Consider the following 19,177-nt stretch of genomic DNA (forward strand, 5'->3'; position numbering starts at 1 on the left):
GGGCTTTCCCGGCTGTGGGGTCCATCAGGGGCCTGGGGTGGCCCTGGATCCGGCTGGGAGGCAAGCTCTCTACACGCCATATGCCAGGATCATGGGTGAGTCCAGCGACACCCAGTGGCATTGGAGCAGGAAGGGGGCAGAGCTGAGGGAGTGAACCTGGGGTCTGAACATGGGAAGGGGATAAACATTACCCAGTGGTGTGCACATCTGGAGGAAGTGTGAGCTGATGGTCCTGGGACCTGGTGTGGGCACTTAAAGGTGAAGCATAAACCGACGCTTGGCTTTGTCTTGGAGGCCGGATCTAGGAGACTGCAGTGGTGTTGCTTGGCAGGAAGGTTGGGGCCCTGCAGGCATCGCCCAGACCTTAAATGGCATTGCTCTCTACCCTCCCCTCCCCCAATCCTTCCCCCAACCCAGCTGCTCTGCTGAGGGCCATCACAGTGAGTAATGGGACTGTGATGTGAGAGCAGCCTGCACTGGCATTAGGGCCTGGAGTCCACACTAACCGGGTGCCCTGGAGGAGGTTGAGGGGTGGGGGAAGATGTGTAAGGAGTAGAATTACTGGTTCTCAGAAAGGCAGCTTTTGCCCTAACCAGTTTGGCTCAGCGGATAGAGCCTCGGCCTGCGGACTCAAGGGTCCCAGGTTGGATTCCGGTCAAGGGCATGTACCTTGGTTGTGGGCACATCCCCAGTTAGGGGGTGTACAGGAGGCAGCTGATCGATGTTTCTAACTCTATCCCTCTCCCTTCCTCTCTGTAAAAAATCAGTAAAATATTTTTAAAAAGAAGAAGAAGAAGAAGAAGAAAGGCAGCTTCGGTTTTGTCTCCGTTCTGACAGGTTGGCGTGACCTTTGAGGACATTGCCCTGTACTTCTCCAGGGAGGAATGGAGCCTCCTTGATGATGGTCAGAGACAGCTGTACCTGAATGTGATGCTGGAGAACTTTGAACTTCTATCCTCCCTGGGTAAGACCCTCACTCTCACAGTGACCTGGACTTGGCTTTGCGATTTCCTAGGCCCCATCTCCCAGGGCAAGCATGTCAAACTCAAAGGCTAACATGGTCTAAGTAGGCAAGGTTTAAGTTTATGTGGGCCGCAAAAAAACAAAAGATACATTTTTCATAGAAGTATAGGTTTATTTTGATAGACACATGCTGAATACAAAGGCTGAAATTAATGAGTAATCTTTAACATAAAATATTAGAACATTTCTATAAAAATTCATATTTTTTCTTGAACATTAATTTATCACCGAATAACTGCCCAAATTAATAAGTGTAATGCAAATGAACCTATTTTTCTTATTCTCTGAAAGCGAAATATTTCCTGTTTTGCACACAAAACAAGTCAGTTCAAGGCTAATGAAATGGCAATAGGCTGCTAAAGTATTCGCTGCTAGTGTTAGTGGAGAGAAATGGTGCACCTGCATTTAAGGTGAGTAGAGAAATGAATGCAACACAATTAATCATTCATTAGCAAAGGTTCTAGTTCGTTAATAATAATTATGTATAACAGGATATTGTAAAAATTAAGTTACAAAATTTTTATTAAAATGTTTCTTACATACGGTTATATTGACTGGGTTCGCAAAAATATCCTTTGTGGGTTGCATGAGGACCGTGGGTCGAGTTTGACATGCTTGTCCTAGGGTTTGCTCTGTCCTCCCCTGTAGATGATGGTACTGCTTGATTTTTCCCGTTTTCTGGGTAGCTGCTGTCCTGGGGAGGGTTGGTCTGTTTCCATTGCTACCTTCTATTCCTGAAGTCCCAATACTCCCCGCTGTACTAAACTCACATGGAAGGACTTGTGGTTGGTAGTGTTGCTGGAAGCCTGAGGGTTTCCACCTCTTTGAGTGAGGAAAGCATTTTCTATATTCCTGTTGGTCATTTGTACCTATTTTTTGTAGAATTGTTTCTACATCCTTATCCTGCTTATTAACTATGTTTTTTGGTTAAAGAGTCTTTTGAATACCTTGTATATTTTATATATTAACTGGAGACCTGGTGCATGGATTCGTGCACCAGTGGGGTCCTTAGGCCTGGCCTGCGGACATCCCCTGAGGGGTCCCAGATTGTGAGAGGGCACAGGCCAGGCCGAGGGACCCCACCAGTGCACGATTGGGGCCAGGGAGGAACCGAGGATGGGCTCCAGGGCGTGTCCAGCCCATCTTGCCCAGTCCCGATCAGCCAGATCCCAGCAGCAAGCTAACCTACCAAACGGAGTGTCTGTCCCCTGGTGATTAGTAAACATCATAGTGACTGGTGGAAAAGTCAAATGAACAGTCGGATACTGAGCATATTAAGCTTTTATTATATAGGATTGCTTACTATATACAGGAACACATATTTTTGCATGCGCTTAATTGTGCTTTGCAGATATTGCTCCCCCACACCCCCTTCCTTATAAATTCCATCTTTTTGGCAACCCTGCGTTCAGCAGGTCTAGTGCCACCATGTTTCTAGCAAGCTCAGATGCTTGTTACTAGTGCTTAGCAGTGAAATATATTTTTTAAAACTTTACGATATGATATTTATTGAACATGTATAGGATTCACCTTTACAGTATTACAAATACTTTACAATAAAAAAAATTAGTTTTTGGTGTTTTTTAAAAAAAGGGCAGGGAGAACATTTCCTGGTTTTCTAGTCGTGCAGTTAAAAAAAAAAATAAAGTTTTAAAAATGAAGTTCATTCTTCAAGTATTAGAACACAATACTAATGGAATCACTTCAATAAATATTTTTGCATAAACATGTACATGACTACTCATACCATATCAGCTTCCACAGGAACAAATGAATGCACAAAATGAAGGTAATCCCCAACATAAGATGTATTTTTAAAAAGATAATATCCGAAGGACTTATATGCATGCATATAAGCATAACCAATGGACATAAGACACTGGGGGGTGGGAGGCCAGGGGATTGTCAAGGGCGGGGGGAAAAAGGAGACATATGTAGTACCCTTTGTAATACTTTAAGCAATAAAAAAAAAAAAAAAAAGATAATATCGAACTGAATGCCCCCGAAATGTGCATGGGATTTGGTCAGTGACTATCATCAAGAGGTGGACGTACACATTTGCAAATGCAGAGCTTGTAGCCTGTGTAAATTACAAAATCTACCAGCTGTGTCTAACGAAGTAGGAGCTAGAAACCACTTACACAACAGGTTAAACTTTAAGGTATGAAATATACTGTGAATACAGAGTGGGGGGAAAAGTAGGCTTAAAGTTACATATTCAAAAACTTAAGGAAACCTTTACTACATTTGTTTTCATCTTTGACATATATTGTTTGCTGATTGTATTATAAAATACTAGTAGAAAAAAAAAATTGGCGATAGCGCTCCCGGCGAAAGACAGGAAGAGCGCGATGGCGCTCCCCGGCACTCAAAGGGTTAATTATTATATTACTAGTGGCCCAGTGGACGAAAATTGTGTACTGGGAGGGGGGCGGGGGAGTCCCGCAGTCTGGCCTGTGCCCTGTCACAGTGCAGGAGCCCCGCAACATTGCCCTAAAGAGGTAGGCCCTCCCACCCATCCAGGGCTCCTAGATAGGTTGTCCCAAAGAGGTAGGCTGGAGCCAGGGGAGACCTGTGGATCCCGGGCTGAGTCACAGTGGGGGCCTGCGGACCCCAGGGTGTGGGTCCATGGCGGAGGCCTCCCTCTGTGCATGCGTGCCTAACCCCCGGTGCAGGCACACGGAGATGGGAGCCTCTGCCGCGGCCCTGCCCCCCGCCCCCCTGATGCTGCAAGGCCTTGCACACCCGCTCCTGCTGTGCACACAGCCTGCTGATTGGTTGTTACTATGATGGTGTCCCAGCCAATTTGTATATTACCCTATTATTAGATAGATTTTCCAAATGTACAACTGTAAACCTATTTTTGCCCCACCCTGCATATTTTCTTATGAAAAGTCATACATGGAAGGGAATAATAAGGCCTTCTTTCCAGGGCAGTCTTTTGGTTTTTTAAAAAATATATTTTTATTGACTTCAGAGAGGAAGAGGGAGAGAGAGAGAGATAGAAACATCAATGACGAGAGAGAATCATTGATTGGCTGCCTCCTGCCCACCCCACACTGGGGATCGAGCCCACGATCCAGGCTTGTGCCCTTGGCCAGAATCTAACCTGGGACCCTTCAGTCCCATTGTATCCACTGAGCCAAACTGGCTAGGGCTATCCAGAGCAGTCTTAAAGCAGGGTTCATATAGGCATATTTCATCCTTTATGTTTTTGGATTTCATATTCTTCAACATCTCAGCTCTTACAATTATGCATAGTACCTAAGCCAATGTAGAAAGAGCAACATAACGCAATTCCAGCTATAGTACCTGATTATAATCACAGGACCTACCATCTAGGAGAACTGACAGAGTATATTTCTGAACTGCCCCAGTTAAAGACTTGTCAAAATAAAGTACAACCCCATCTTGTGAGCCCAGTGTCTTGGGGGTGTTATCATATGTCCTGGAGGCCTAATTCTTCAGAGTAGGTCTTCAGTGAAGTATTGAACGATACTGCCAGCCTGAGCTTGCAAAGAGGTCATTATCGTGGAAATCTTAAAGTCTGAAATGACGTCTGGATGCTTTTCATTTATTGAATCTCATTGCTACCTTTTCAGTGGTGTTGAAGGCTCTGTAGACAAGGAACTAATGTGGATTAGTATTTGTAATCTGACAAAGTCTTGACCAAGATTCTTCAGGTATCTACGAGCTTCCAGTCAAAGCAATGAAGTATTTTTAATGAAGTCATATTGAGCTTGCTTTTGAGACAGAGTTATTGCATTGTTATTAGCCTGCAGTATAGTATTAACATACCTTTATTATTCACTGGGAATTTCATCTTTTTGTGTGAATTTCTGTCTTTATCGCAGTATTCGCTTTATTGTGCTGAGCAAAACCAAATCCACAATATCTCCAAGCGATTTCTTCATATGATTTGCCAGTATTTTCTCCCATCCTCTAGATTGCCTTTCATTTCATTTTGTTTATTGCTGTTGTGCTGTGAAGAAGCTTTTTTTCTTTATTTGTTGCATCTGGACTGTTTGTTTTCTCTATTTTGTCTGGTGGTCAGTGTCACATTCAGGAAATCCTGTCCAAAACAAACCTCCAAAACTTTTTCTCTAGGTTGTCTTGAAGGACTTTTAAGTTGTAGCGCTGACATTTCATTCTGTCACGCATGTTGTGTTAAATTTTATCAGTGATGTCCAGTTTTGTTGTTTTACTTGTGAATATTGATTTTTAGCAGCACCATTCATTGACACATTTCTTCTGTGGCTTTCAGCTTTGTCAAAGATGACTTGAAAGTATTTGCCTGGGTTTATTTCTGCGTTTCCTCTTCTGTACTATTGATCTATGTGTCTGTGTTTCTGCAGCAACACACACTTTGCTTGTTTTCTCTTTCCAATAAATTGATGCCATCAGCTTTGTTCTTGCTCAAGATTGTTTTTGTTAGAGGGGGTCTTTTGGTTCCATACATTTCAAGGTTCCCTTTTCATTTCCTTGTAAAATACCATTGGAGTTATCATCAGGATTAGATTTAACCTGTAGATAGCTTTGTGTACGATAGTTATCTTCACGATATTTCCCTTTCAACTTCATGAACATAGGATGTCTTTCAACTTATTTGTGTGTTTTTCCATTCCTTTCATCACCGTATTATAGTACTCACTGTACAGATGTTTCACCTTTTGGTTGAATTTATTTGTGAGTATTTTATTTTGTTCATGCTATTGTAAATTTGACTACCTTCTTCGTTTTTCTATCAAAGAATTTATTGTTAGTGTGTAGAAATGGAACTAATGTTTGTATGTTTACTTTGCATCCTGTAACTTTTCTGAATTTAATTCTTTATTTTTATTTTCTCTTCATCCATGTAGTGTGAATATTTTTTCCGTTGATTTTCTTTTAGAGAGAGAGAGAGAGAGAGAAACATCGATTGGTCGCCTTCCACATGTGCTCCTACTGGTAGCGGTATCAGACCTGCAACCCAGGTACCTGGGAATCTAACCCATGACCCTCCAGTGCACAGTCCGGCACTCTCACCACTGAGCACGTGGCCCAGGGCTATTTATTCATACTTTAAATTATTTTTAAAACATTTTTTTTGTTGATTTTAGAGAGGAAGAGGAGGCGAGAGATTGAAACATCAGTGATGAGAGATAGTCTTTAATGGGTTGCCTCCTGCATGATGCACACTGGTGACTGAGCCCGCAACCTGTGCATGTGCCCGGACAAGAAATTGAATTGTGACCTCCTAGTTCATGGGTTAATATTCAATCACTGAGCCATATTAGCCATCCTTCATTTATTGATTTTAGAGACAGGAAGGGAGACAGAGAAAGAGGGAGACGGAAACATTGATCTGCTGTTCTACCCATCTAAGTGTTCATTGGCTGTCCCCTGCATGTCCTCTGATGGGGGATCAAACCCATAACCGTGGTGCATCGGGACCACACACTCACCAACTGAGCTGTCTGGCCGGGTCTCTGAATTTGTTTATTAATTTCAGAAGCTCATCTGGGATCTTGACAAATTTCTCTATGGAGGGTCATGTCATCTGCTAACATCAACATCTCTTATGATGCTTTGTGGTTCATAGCGATGTCTTATCTGTCATTTCTTTTCAATTTATTTGAGGCTTGGTTTTTGTTTTGTTTTGTTTTTCCGGTTGTATAGCTAAAGTTTTTCCAATTTTGTATCTTTAAAAAAAAAAAAATACCTGTTAGGTATTCTTGTATTTTGTCTTGTCTCCCTTTTATTTATGTTTATTCTAATATTGATTGTTTCTTTCCTGTGCATCCTTTGGGTTTACTTTCTAGTTGTGTTTCTAGTTTTCTGAGAAGCCAGTATTTTTGGAGATCATTTTTCCTAATGTAGGCGTTTATCCCTATAAAATTGCCTCTTGGAATTGCATTTTCTGAATTTTATACATGAGCTTTGGTAGGTAGTCTTTTCATTTAATTTGTCTCTAGATTTTTTGAGTTCTCCTTTTTGTTTGGCTACCCTGGACTCTTTATTTATTTATTTATTTATTATCGGTTTCAGATAGAGAGGAGGAGATGGAGATGGAGAGAGAGAGGGAAGGAGGGAGGAGAGACTGAGAGAAACATCATTATGAGGGAGAAACATCAATCGGTTGTCTACACACGTCTTACCTGGAAATGGAACCTACATGCTGATATGTGCCCTGACTTGGAATCGAATCCAAAATCCCTAGGGTGATAGGGTCACAGGACGATGCTCCAACCAACTGAGCCACACTGGCCAGGGTATTCTGTGGGTATTTTAAAAAAACATATTTTTATTGATTTCAGAGAGGAAGGGAGAGGGTGAGATAGAAACTTTAATGATGGGAGAGAATCATTGATCGGCTGCCTCCTGCACGCCCCCTACTGGGGATCGAGCCCAAAACCCAGGCATGTGCCCTTAACCGCAGTTGTACCTGGGACCCTTCAGTCTGCAGGCCTATGCTCTATCCACTGAGCCAAACCGGCTAGGGCCATTCTGTGGTTCTTAAAAACAAAATTTCCAGTATTTTTCAAATAACAGGCCACTATTGTCAATGATAGCAGAAGCACAATAGTTGATGGAGGTAAATCTGACCCTTGTTTTTGACTGTAGCTGTCTGCAAATATGTTTGTTCACCCAGCCTTTTCCAGTCATCCTTTCTGTACAGTTCTCCTTTATTTGTGTCTGTAATACTGTTTGTCTTCGTGGTACTCTTATTCCCATTTCCTGTGGGTTTATGTTCATGGATAGCTGTCTGTCTTACACTGGGATGGGGAAAGATGCTCATATCTCTGATTCTGCCCTCTTGCTGATGTCACTCCCGTAGCTCTTTTGCCTGTGATCTCATCTGTGCTTCCCTGTTGTACCACAGTGTTAACCATCGATCTTTTCAGTGTTTCTTTTACGATTTCTATCATTTATCCTGTGCAATGGCTCAACTGGGAATTAAGCAGAAGAATCATTTCTGCATCACAGTAGAAACATGACTTTATGAATGACACAGTGGATCAACAGGCTGCCTTGCCTGAGTAAAGGGCTGTTGGGGAGGTTTTTACACCTGGGCTTTGTTACATTCATAACTAGGAACCCATTTGGTTCAACGGTGTTTTGTTACCATTGCCCATTCCTCAACCAATTCTACTTGTCCTTGCTTTTTGTTGACACTGTGCCAATGACTCAGTTTTAATAGTGATCAGTGCTCATTCTCCTTGGATTCCCAGTCCATGGATAACTTAAGCTCTCTAAACTTTTCACCTCTACCTCTTTCACAGGTCTCTTTTTAGTGCCCTCCACCGTTGGTCCATGCCTGCAGAGCCTTAGAGTGCACACCTATTACTGTATTGAGGTAGAACATCATGTGCTCTAATACAATTGATTTTTATGGGTTTGAGCAGATTCAAATTATTCTACACAGACTCACGTCACCAGCATGAAAGTTCCTAACAGAAGCCATTTCTGGAGGAACAACTAGCAGACCCTTCCTCTCCTCTTTGCGTCTCATCCTGTGTTTCTGTCCCTTTCTTGGTGAGATTTTCATCATCCACCGACCTTTGGGGCCAAGAAAAGTATAACAGCTATTTCCTCAGAGTATAACTCACTTGTCTTGAAAATCTTTCTATGGAATCATGTCCAGTCATGACAGGTAAACATCTCTGGTTAAGATACTGTTTTCATAAGGTCAACATGTACCTCACCAGCGTTTCATTTTGTTCAGGTTGCTGCTGTGGAGCAGAGAATGTGGAGGCAGCGACTGAGAAGAACATTTCTGTAAGAGTGTCACAGGCAAGGAATCCCAAGTTAGCCTTGTCTTCCCGGAAGAGCCACCCCTGTGAGAGTTGTGGACTAGTCTTGGGAAACATTTTCCACGTGATGGAGGGGCAGGGAACACAACACGGACAGATACTGTTGAGGTGTGGGGCGTGTGCAAAACGGTTTTACTTCAGTGTAAAATTTCACCAGCAGCATGTGAGAGAGAAGACTTTCATTAGAGGTGTGGACAGGATCTCTCTTGCAAACAGCTGCAATTTCAATGTGTCCCAGAATCGTTTCACTTGCGGGGAGGTTGGGCAGGGTGTCCGGACCGAATCAGGACATCTCCACCTAAAGGCTCCTCAGACCAGGGACAGTCCAAATGCTATTTCAACGCCAGGGATGACGTTTCAAAGGAGAAAAAATTATTTCAGCAGAAAAGAATGTAAGAAAGACATTAATTGCACCTACACCTTTATTCAGGAAAAGGGTGTACATGCTGGAAGTCAGTGTTTTGTGTGCTCTGAATGTGGGAAAGCTTTTACCAGTAGAAATGGCCTCCATTATCACCTGAGTGTTCACAGTGGAGAAAGGCCTTATGAATGCAATGACTGTGGGAAATCTTTTCCCAGAAGCACTGACCTTCGTCGTCATCAGAGAGTTCACACTGGAGAAAGGCCTTATAAATGCAGTGAGTGTGGGAAATCTTTTACCACTAGCAGTGACCTTCATTGTCATCAGAGAATTCACACTGGAGAAAAGCCTTATACGTGCAGTGAATGTGGAAAATCTTTTAGCAGTAGCACTGCCCTTCATTGTCATCAGAGAATTCACACTGGAGAAAAGCCTTATCAATGCAGTGAATGTGAGAAACATTTTACCTGGAGCATTACCCTGCGTCGTCATCAGAGAGTTCATACAGGAGAAAAGCCTTGTAAATGAAGTGAATGTGAGAAATCTTTTTCAAGAAGCAATGGTCTCCAATATCATCAGAGAGTTCACATTGGAGAAAGCCATTATGAGTGTAATTAATGTGAGTTCTTTTGCAGCCAAATTTCTAAATTTGCTCTGCACAAAAGAGCCCAAATGTGAGAAATTTCTTAGATGTATAGGAAATGTAGTTTCTTAGTTAGGACTTAACAATAGAATAAGAATATTTGTGAAGTCTCATTTGTCTGAATTATATCTCATACATTTAATCACCTACATTATGTAGCATCCCCCAACTCTTTTTGTTGTTGTGTTTGTTAGTATTTGTGTTGGTATCATATGTATCTATGTTGTACTTTCTAACATACAGAGAGGTGTTGCCAGGTCTATGTCACTGCATATTTCTGTTGCTGAAGGTATTTCACCTGAACCACCTATAAGGTCCCTACAGATGGCATCAATCACCATCCTCATGTGCCCAGGGAAGCTAACTCTTTGTCTAATTTGTTGAAGAAAATGAGGAATACCTGAGCCCTTAGTTCTTACTTGTTTTCTGTTATGAGTTGCCACATAGGATTCATTACTGTTGGCCCCAGGAAACATAATGTTGCAGAGGGACTGCCATTTTCAGGGACATGCTTTCCCTGAATGCCAGTGATTAATTTATTGAGTGCCTAAGTCATCAATGGAAGAACTGCCAGTCTCATGTCTCTTTGGTTTTTGAAATAATGAAGGCTTTTCCGTAAGATTCCTTTAATGTTGGGTGTTCTATTGACTCTATGGGTTAGTTTATAAGGAGATCTGGGCTCTCCAAGCATGATGAGGTGAAAAACTTATATGAGGTCTCAAACATTTTTGCCCTTTGGGGAAGACTGTGATGCAGAAATTAACTCAGTAGTTTTTTCTAAATTTACATTCTTGCCCATATTTTCCTAGGAAACACTGTGGAGTCTCTAGTCCTCATGTGAAGATGGATGCTTTGAGACTCAGAGATCACTCCAAAGAGGGGGCAGCTGTGACAATCTCAAGTATGTTTGGGAGCAGTGTGAATTTTTTTCTTTTGTTCAAGGGATACTAAGACAATAGAAGGGAACCTCCTCCCTGGTCTTGCAGGGGGCCATGTGCCCTGATGCCTTCAATTCCATGGGTGATGGTCACTGGTTGGAGGACCATTGCAGTGAGAGGAAACCCTTTCACTGCAGAAACACTGACCTAGTTGTTGGATGAGACTGCAGCCCATCAAGTGGAATGGTCCTCATCTAACTGTGCATCCAGGAATGTTTCTGAGGAAAAGACTATAGGAGTGGTATGTACACAGATCTGAGGGACTCGAGGCATGTTTATCTTCTGTAGAGCAATCAATGTCATTGAATATAATCGAGGTTTTGTGGCTTCCTGTCACCTCCTATATGTTCCCATCAGAGCCATTGGTGTGCTGGCAGCAAAACCAAGACAAACACAAAGGGTGTCTTTAGTCCAGGGATGTCGCTTTTGTGAAGTATAGTGTTTCATAAATCTTAACATGTGCGTGAAACTGAAACCATCATTTATACACATAATCCTGACCATATCTGTCACTGTGAACTTGCTTCATGACCTCTCTTAATCTCTCCCTGTTCTTTACAGCTTTCCTAGTAACCATGGATTTACATTCCTTTTTAATAGATTACATTTTCTAAATATATTTCTGCTTTAATTTATGTTTCATCCACACTTGGAGATTTATTAAAGATATATTAGTAACTCATCTTTTTTTTTTCTGAGAAACAATCGTATATTTGAATTTATCACCAACAGTTTATCCATTTTTTATAAATATTTATTTAATAAAGCTGATACAAACATTTCTGTATAAATCTTTATAGCATACAGATTCCCAGTGCACGTATTCATGCACCAGTGGGGTGCCTCAGCCTGGCCTGTGGAGTCAGGCTGAAACCAGCTCACCGATATCCCCCAGGGGTCCTGGATTGCTACAGGGCGCATGCCAGGCCACAGGACCCCACCAGTGCATGATCGGAGCCGGGGAGGGACACAGAAGGTTGGCTAGCCAGCGAGGGACCTGGGGAGGGCTTCAGGGCTTATCTGGCCTGTCTTGCTCAGTCCGGATCGGCTGGACCAGCTAAAAGCTTACCTACCTGTAGGAGTGTCTGCCCCCTGGTGGTCAGTGCACATCATAGCGAGCGATTGAGCAGCCTTAGCATATCATTAGCATATTACACTTTGATTGGTTGAATGGCTGACTAGACACTTAGCATTTTAGGCTTTTATTATATAGGATAAGTGTTATTGACTTTTGTCAGATATTTGTATAATCTGAGTTGTTGGGTGAATGTTTACATTTACAGAGATTAGCAAATTGTCTAAACTGCATATACTACCCAGGCTGGTGTGGCTCAGTGCTTGGGCATCTTCCCATACACCACAGGGTTATGGATTTGATTGTCGGTGGGGATATGTGCCTGGGTTATGGGTTAGATCCACGGAAGTGGGTGTGCAGGGGGCGGCTGGCCCATATGGCACTCTTCCATCAATGTTTCTCTCCCTCTCCCTTCTCTCCCTAAAAATTAGTAAACTCTTCTTTAAGAATAAAAAATAAGCATTAACTGATTGTACGTTTTTGCATTTCTACAGCAGTCTGTGAGGGATACACATTCACATTCTAGAGAATCTTTTGTTTGGTCAATCATTCTTTAGGTAAACAATTTTTTTTGGTAACTTTGTCCTGCTACCTCACTGTTTGGTTGTATTTTTTCTAGAAATTTGTGGTGAGTCTTTTGTCTGATGTGTATTTGCTGTGTCTGTATCTTTATTAAAACTGCTGATCATATGTTCTGCCTAATGTGCTATTATTTTTGGCAAATTTTCTTTAACAAAAACACATTGGAACGACAAAGGTGGATGTTGGAATTTCACTCATTTTGTTCTATTTTTGATTTAGGAAATAATTTTTTTATATTGGAATGATATGATTTAATATTTTTTACCTTTTAAAAAAATATAGCTGTAGACATTTTGGATCAGTGAATAGAGCATTGGCCTGCAGACTGAAGGGCCCTAGTTTAATACTGGTCAAGGGCACATGCCCGAATTGTGGGCTTCTTCCCCAGTAGGGTGCGTACAGGAGGGAGCCGATTAATGATTCTCTCTCATCTTTGATGTTTCTATCTCTCTCTCCCTCTCCCTTCTGTGAAGTCAATAAAAACATATTTTAGCCCTAGCTGGTTTGGCTCAGTGGATAGAGTATCAGCCTGTGGACTGAAGGGCCCCAAGTTTGATTCCAGTCACAAGTATACACCTGGGTTGCCGACTCGGTCCCCAGTAGGGCGTGTTCAGAAGGCAGCCAATCAATGATTCTCTTCATTGATGTTTCTCTCCCTCTCCCTTTGTCTCTGAAATAAATAAAAAGATATTTTTAAAAATAAAAACATTTTAAATAAAAAATGTTTTTTATTGATTTTACAGAAAGAGGAGTGAGAGAGAGAGACATAGAAACATGAGTGCAGCCTTGACTGGTTTGGCTCAGTGGATAGAGCGTCAGCCTGTGGACTGAAAGGTCCCAGGTTCGATTCCAGTCAAGGGCATGTACCTTGGTTGCAGGCACATCCCCAGTGGGAGGTGTGCAGGAGGCAGCTGATCGATGTTTCTCTCTCATCGATGTTTCTAACTCTCTATCCCTCTCCCTTCCTCTCTGTAAAAAATCAATAAAATATATATAAAAAAAAAAGAAACATGAGTGCATTAACATCAATTGGCTGCCTCCTGCACGCCACTCCTGGGGATGGAGCCCTCAACCCAGGCACGTGCCCTCACTCCAAATCAAACGGGGGAGCTCTTTGTGCATGGTTCGATACTCAACCACCTAGCCTCACCATGGGAACATTTTTTGTTTGTTTTTAAATGCTATGCACAATGCAGTGAATATTTTACGTTTTAATGCACAGTACTAACGTTCTCTGTCACTTTCACAAGACCAGTCATCTGATGATGCAATTTGCCCTTGCTTTGTAGTGTTGGATATCTTCCTTGTCTGTTGTCATGAGGGTTCTTTGGTTAAAAGAGGAGTCTCAGCAGGATCATGGCATGCTGATAGGCAGAGGTTTAACACGTTAAGTGCCCAGCCTGTTTTGTCTTCCGGACGGAAAGTAATAGTGTCAGTCACCGATGACTGACTGGGCGCTTAACGTGTTAAAGTCCCACAGCCCAGTGAGGTGGAAATGGTATGGCAGTAATACTGTTTGTCAGGAGCCCTAGATTTGAATCCCAAATTTCTGAATATTATTGACTGACAGGGAAATGACCACTCTTTCCGCTCTGAGCCTCCACTTTCTTTTCTGTAAAATGGGTAGAAGGTATGTCTTCATCCCTAAGCTGTTAGAAGAGATCAAGAGCTACGGTGCCTGTTTGCAGTGCAGCAGGTGTGTGTGCAGCCTGTCTGGGCTTCCGGAACACCAGCCTTTGCCTTAAGAGACATTCCCAGGAAGGGAACCTTTCAGCTCCCCAATGCAAACAAGCACTTCAGTTTTTCAGGGCTTTTGACAAAGAAAAGGCGCTTCTCAGTACACGTTTACTTACCGGCAGGGAGGCAGGTACTGTGGGCATTTAAGTTCTCAGTGTAGGGTCTCCAACCAGAAATCTGCACACTTGCTAAAGCTCCCTGCATCTCAGTTAGTTACAAGTGACAGGAAGGACTCTGAGGACCAATTACAGTAATAAACTGAGTACTTTCCTGTACCAAGATTCCAGTGTTCCCTTTTTGAGTATTTCCTCTTTTCATTCTCACAACCTGGGAAGTCGAAACGACTATGGAATTGCTGGGGAGATCCACGATTACAGAACTGAAGTAGGTTCTCCAAGTTTACCCAGCAAACAAGTGTCAGATAGAAGAGGCTGGGTTGCAACCCAAGATTCTGGCTCCAGAGCCACAGACAATGTCTACTAGTGCTGGTCAAGCCCTCTGGGTCGGCGGCTCAGGTGTAGCTGCTATTTCCATTGTTGAAATGATTCCTCCCCAATTTTTGTAGAATATCAGAGCTCTTCTTCCCTGTCCCTCAGTCCTCACTGGGATATCATCATCTGTCAGCTGGAGTGGGTTTTTAGGGGAATCTCTATTGAATCTGACCTGTACTTTGTCTCCCTTTGATGTCACCTTGGAGAATGACCCTCCAGGAGCCCCCGTGATTCAGGCTGGATCTCTGCACCTTCACCCACCTTTTGGCTCACAGGCTGTGGCCCCATCCACTGAGGTAACTTCCATACCTCAGTCTGTCTCTTACAGTGTTGGTACATGGCTCTGACTTTCTCGGTGAAAGAGAGCGGAAGTCAGGATGTGAATTTTGGAACCTCATATGCAGAAGTGATCCTGGAGACCTGCAGCATCCTGATCTGATTGTGTGAGCCCTCAAGTCTCCTATTTGCACAGGCCCCACTACTTGCACTATTCTGCCCTCTCTGTCCAGAATGGCTGTATGAGACCACTGTGCTCACCATGTTTTCCATGCAAGCCCCAGTGATTTGGGCTGGATCTCTGCACCTTCACCCACCTTTTGGCTGACAGGCCATGGCCCCATCCAATGAGGTAAGTTTGATACCTCAGTTTGTTTCTTATAGAGTTGGTACATGGCTGTGACATTCACCCTGCAGGACACGGGAGGTCAAGTTGTGACTTTTGGAACCTCATATGCAGAAGTGATCCTGGAGACCTGCAGCATCCTGATCTGATTGTGTGAGCCCTCAAGTCTCCTATTTGCACAGGCCCCACTACTTGCACTATTCTGCCCTCTCTGTCCAGAATGGCTGTATGAGACCACTGTGGTCACCATGTCTTCCCTGCAGGATATTCTGAACATATCTTGTCCTTTGCAGTCTTCCTCTGCCGGAGGCCGGTCCATCCTTGTTGCTTGACACAGTCGCTACAGGGAAGAAACATTTGCACAGCATATGTTTTAAGGTACCTGGCGTATACGGCATACTGTTCTCAATATGTTTGCTCCCCCTTTTTTTAGCGCTATGTGTTATAACCAGAACCACCTCCCTGAGAAAGGTTGTTTCCCCAGGTGGGGATTTTTCCCTAGAGTTCGGGATTAACAGGACTAAGGAAGAGAATAAATCAGTAAAACCCCCTGGTGTTCTCACCATGTTTTCCATGCAACATATCCTGAACATTTCTTGTCCTTTGAAGTCTTCCTCTATCTACACATGGTGACCTCCTAGTTGCTAGGTGGATGCTCAACCATTGAGCTACGCCGGCCACTCTAATAGGAAGTGTTAACAGGTACTTTCATCAGAAACTTGTTAGATGCTTCTGCAACATGCACTTGTTTTTTTGTTTGTTTTTTTAACATTCTTGACAGCTGTTGCCAAATTGCTCTTTATTTTTTATTTTATTTTTTTAAAAATATATTTTATTGATTTTTTACAGAGAGGAAGGGAGAGGGATAGAGAGTTAGAAACATCGATGAGAGAGAAACATCCATCAGCTGCCTCCTGCACACTCCCTACTGGGTATGTGCCCGCAACCCAGGTACATGCCCTTGACAGGAATCGAACCCGGGACCCTTCAGTCCACAGGCCAACACTCTATCCACTGAGCCACACCGGTTAGGGCTGCAACATGCACTTGTAATTCATGGTCCTAAAAGGCCAAAAGTGCATAATCACCAATTGCTATACAGACACTAAGGTGGATGCAAATACTTAAGAAGATTCACAGTCTTCATACTCTTTAATTTATGGGGAGCAAATCTCTTAAAATGAGCATCAGGAGGCCCAGGGTATTCAGTCAGTGATGAGAGAACAATCCTCCAGACAGGTCCAGAGGAAACATGAAGGTGATATATTAGGCAGTCCTGAAGCAAATAGAACGTGTGAGACCATGTCTTTCGGTTTCTCAGAATTTGTCCCATGGGGCTCTCTGCATTTGTGCTCTGCACCCCAAAATACTTTACATAACATTGCTTATTGTATTTTCTGGGATATTGTATATTTTTCCTAAGACTATAACATGTATCTGGAAATAAGTTTACATAGCAGTTTACATTTTAATTTTTTTTAACCCTCACCTGAGGTGATTTTTCCATTGATTTTTAGAGAGAGTGGAAGGAGGGAAAGAGAAACATCAACGTGTGAGAGACAAATGGATTGGTGGCCTCCCGCACATGCTCTGAGCTGGCCAGGTAAGGAGCCTCCATCTGCGTGACGGGCCCTTGACCAGAATCTAACCCTTGATCCCTGGTTTGGCTCCATCCATTGAGCCAAACCAGCCAGGGCACAAATTTACATTTGTTGCCAAAATGGCTACCATGTTGGCACCATTGAAGGTGTTGAAAGTGGGCATCTGAACCTGTCACAAAGATTTTGGATCCTAGGATCTCACCACTTTGATCAGAAATAGTTATTATTTCACCTGTTAATGCAGTTACAGTGTCTGCATGTGGAATGAACTTTATTAATGGAAGAGACTATTGCTTGAGCAAACTACAGAAAGGCATAATGGAGTTATACAATGAGCAGAGCTTAGATAGCTAGAAGACCAGAGGCTCTATGAAGCCTGCCAAAAGGTAGGTCTCAATAGGGGGTAAATTAAAGACACTGAGTCTCAAGAGGTGAGAGAATTAACTTTACATATGGCTATGCTGGAAACTTGGCTACCATGACATTCTTTTTTCTACAAATGTGAGTGTGCCGGGCCAGCACAGCCAAGGGTTCGGTGAGCCTGAGGCGGGGGCGGGGGCAGTGAAGGATTTAGAAAAGACAGACAAAGAGAATAAGCTGGGTCTAGGTCCGTGGTCAGCAAACTGCGGCTCGCGAGCCACATGCGGCTCTTTGGCCCCTTGAGTGTGGCTCTTCCACAAAATACCACGTGCGGGCGCGCACATACAGTGCGATTGAAACTTTGTGGCCCATGTGCAAAAGTCGGTTTTCGGCCTGGGCGAGTCTGTTTTGAAGAAGTACTGTTGAAAAAAAAAATTACTGTTGATATTTGGCTATGTTGACTGAGTTTGCCGACCACTGGTCTAAGTGGACCTCCTGTGCCTGGTTAAGGCCACAGAGAGGGATCCAGAGGGCAAGCTGATGCTTTATTTTATAGCCAGAGGTAAACAAGGTCGTGGTCACCATAGTTACAATGTTCTTGAGAGTTTCACTTGTTTTGGCAGCACTTGCTGCACCTCCTGCAGCCTATTAGCTATCCAGATAAGATCTAGGGAGCCTCATCAGGTCAAGCCTAATTATGCTAAGAGGGCTGTGCCCTCTAAGCTGGGACCTGTTTGTGGCTTTGCCAACAGGTCAGTCCCAGGCTTAACCCTATAGGCGCTCGTACATGTGAGGTCTCCTCATTCATAACAACTTGAGGGAAAAAAGTGAGCTGAGAAGATATTTGTAAGGTGTGAGCAAAACAATTTAGAACTGTGGAAGGAAAGACACCACATGACGTTTCATTGTTCAACAATTCTTTACTAGTGATCTCATCTGTTTCTGAGGCTGAATGGGCCTGTGTTATACAGCAGTGCATAGAGATATGTCTTTCCCCACAAAGCTTGTTTAAAGGCTTTATTGAAGGAGGAGCCAATCATTGAAAAAGAAAATATTCTATGTAATAGTGAATCATTGGGTGACGGGGGCTGTGGAGATATGAAATGAGCAGCACTCAGGAATGACTAGCATTAGATGTTAAAGTCCACATTTAGAGGAGGTGAGAAAGAGATTTGATTTCATCCAGAATATGTTTTATGGACAAGAGCTCTGTACAGGGTTCCCAAGTCAGAAGATTTTGGGGTTTGTTTATTTTTGTCTTTTAATCCTCACTCAAGCATATTATTTTATTGATTAAAAAAACATTTTGTTTATTTATTCTTTACTTATTTATTATTGATTTCAGAGATGAAGGCAGAGGGAGAGAGAGAGATAGAAACATCAATTATTTTGGGGCTTGTTTTTAATTTTTTTTCAGTCCTCACCCGAGGATATTTTTTTCATTTTTAAAAAAATTATTTATTTATTTATTATCGATTTCAGAGATTAAGGGGAGAGGGAGAGATAGAAACATCAATGAGAGAATCATTGATCAGCTTCTTCCTGCCATCCATATCTTTTTTTTAAAAAGAAGTGACTCATATAATTTCTCATAAGTTTTTAAAGTTTTTTCAACACTTCTGCTTCATTATGTCTTTATGACATGTTCACATTTAGGTTTATGCTTCACTGTCCTTTTTGCTCTGAATTTTCAAAAATAGATTTTCATTGATTTCAGAGAGGTTGGGAGAGAGAGAGAGAGATAGAAACATCAGTGATAATAGAGAATCAGCGATAGGCCGCTCCTGCATACTCTCAGTGGGAATCTAACGCACAAGCCAGACTTGTGCCTCGACCTGGAATCAAAACCTTACCCCCTTTTATAGGGTGATGCTCATACAACCGGGTTGGGTCCTAATTTTTAAGTAGGACAAGCTTTTTAAAAAAATATATTTTATTGATATTTTTACAG

General features: G+C 42.6%; 1 protein-coding gene across 2 annotated transcripts in view; it reads left to right on the forward strand.

Annotated features, from left to right (window-relative positions):
• LOC102241717 (zinc finger protein 211-like) overlaps positions 1 to 17,509 on the forward strand; it is a 39,535-nt gene extending 22,026 nt beyond the window's left edge. Inside the window, exons 2-3 of one of the 2 annotated variants that reach the window (XR_001361169.1) lie at positions 838 to 964; positions 17,474 to 17,509. Coding sequence is in view for 1 of the 2 variants with exons in the window: in XM_014535973.1 (XP_014391459.1) it covers positions 838 to 964; positions 8,286 to 8,380 (222 nt within the window). In the remaining variant the exon portion in view is untranslated. Of the gene's footprint in view, positions 1 to 837; positions 965 to 8,285; positions 8,653 to 17,473 lie in introns of those variants that run through there. The other variant, XM_014535973.1, reaches the window with a different exon arrangement.
• The last annotated feature ends 1,668 nt before the right edge of the window (positions 17,510 to 19,177 follow it).

The sequence above is a fragment of the Myotis brandtii genome, unplaced genomic scaffold (genome assembly GCF_000412655.1).
Source record: "Myotis brandtii unplaced genomic scaffold, ASM41265v1 scaffold1549, whole genome shotgun sequence".
In the NCBI taxonomy this organism is placed as follows: Eukaryota; Metazoa; Chordata; class Mammalia; order Chiroptera; family Vespertilionidae; genus Myotis; species Myotis brandtii.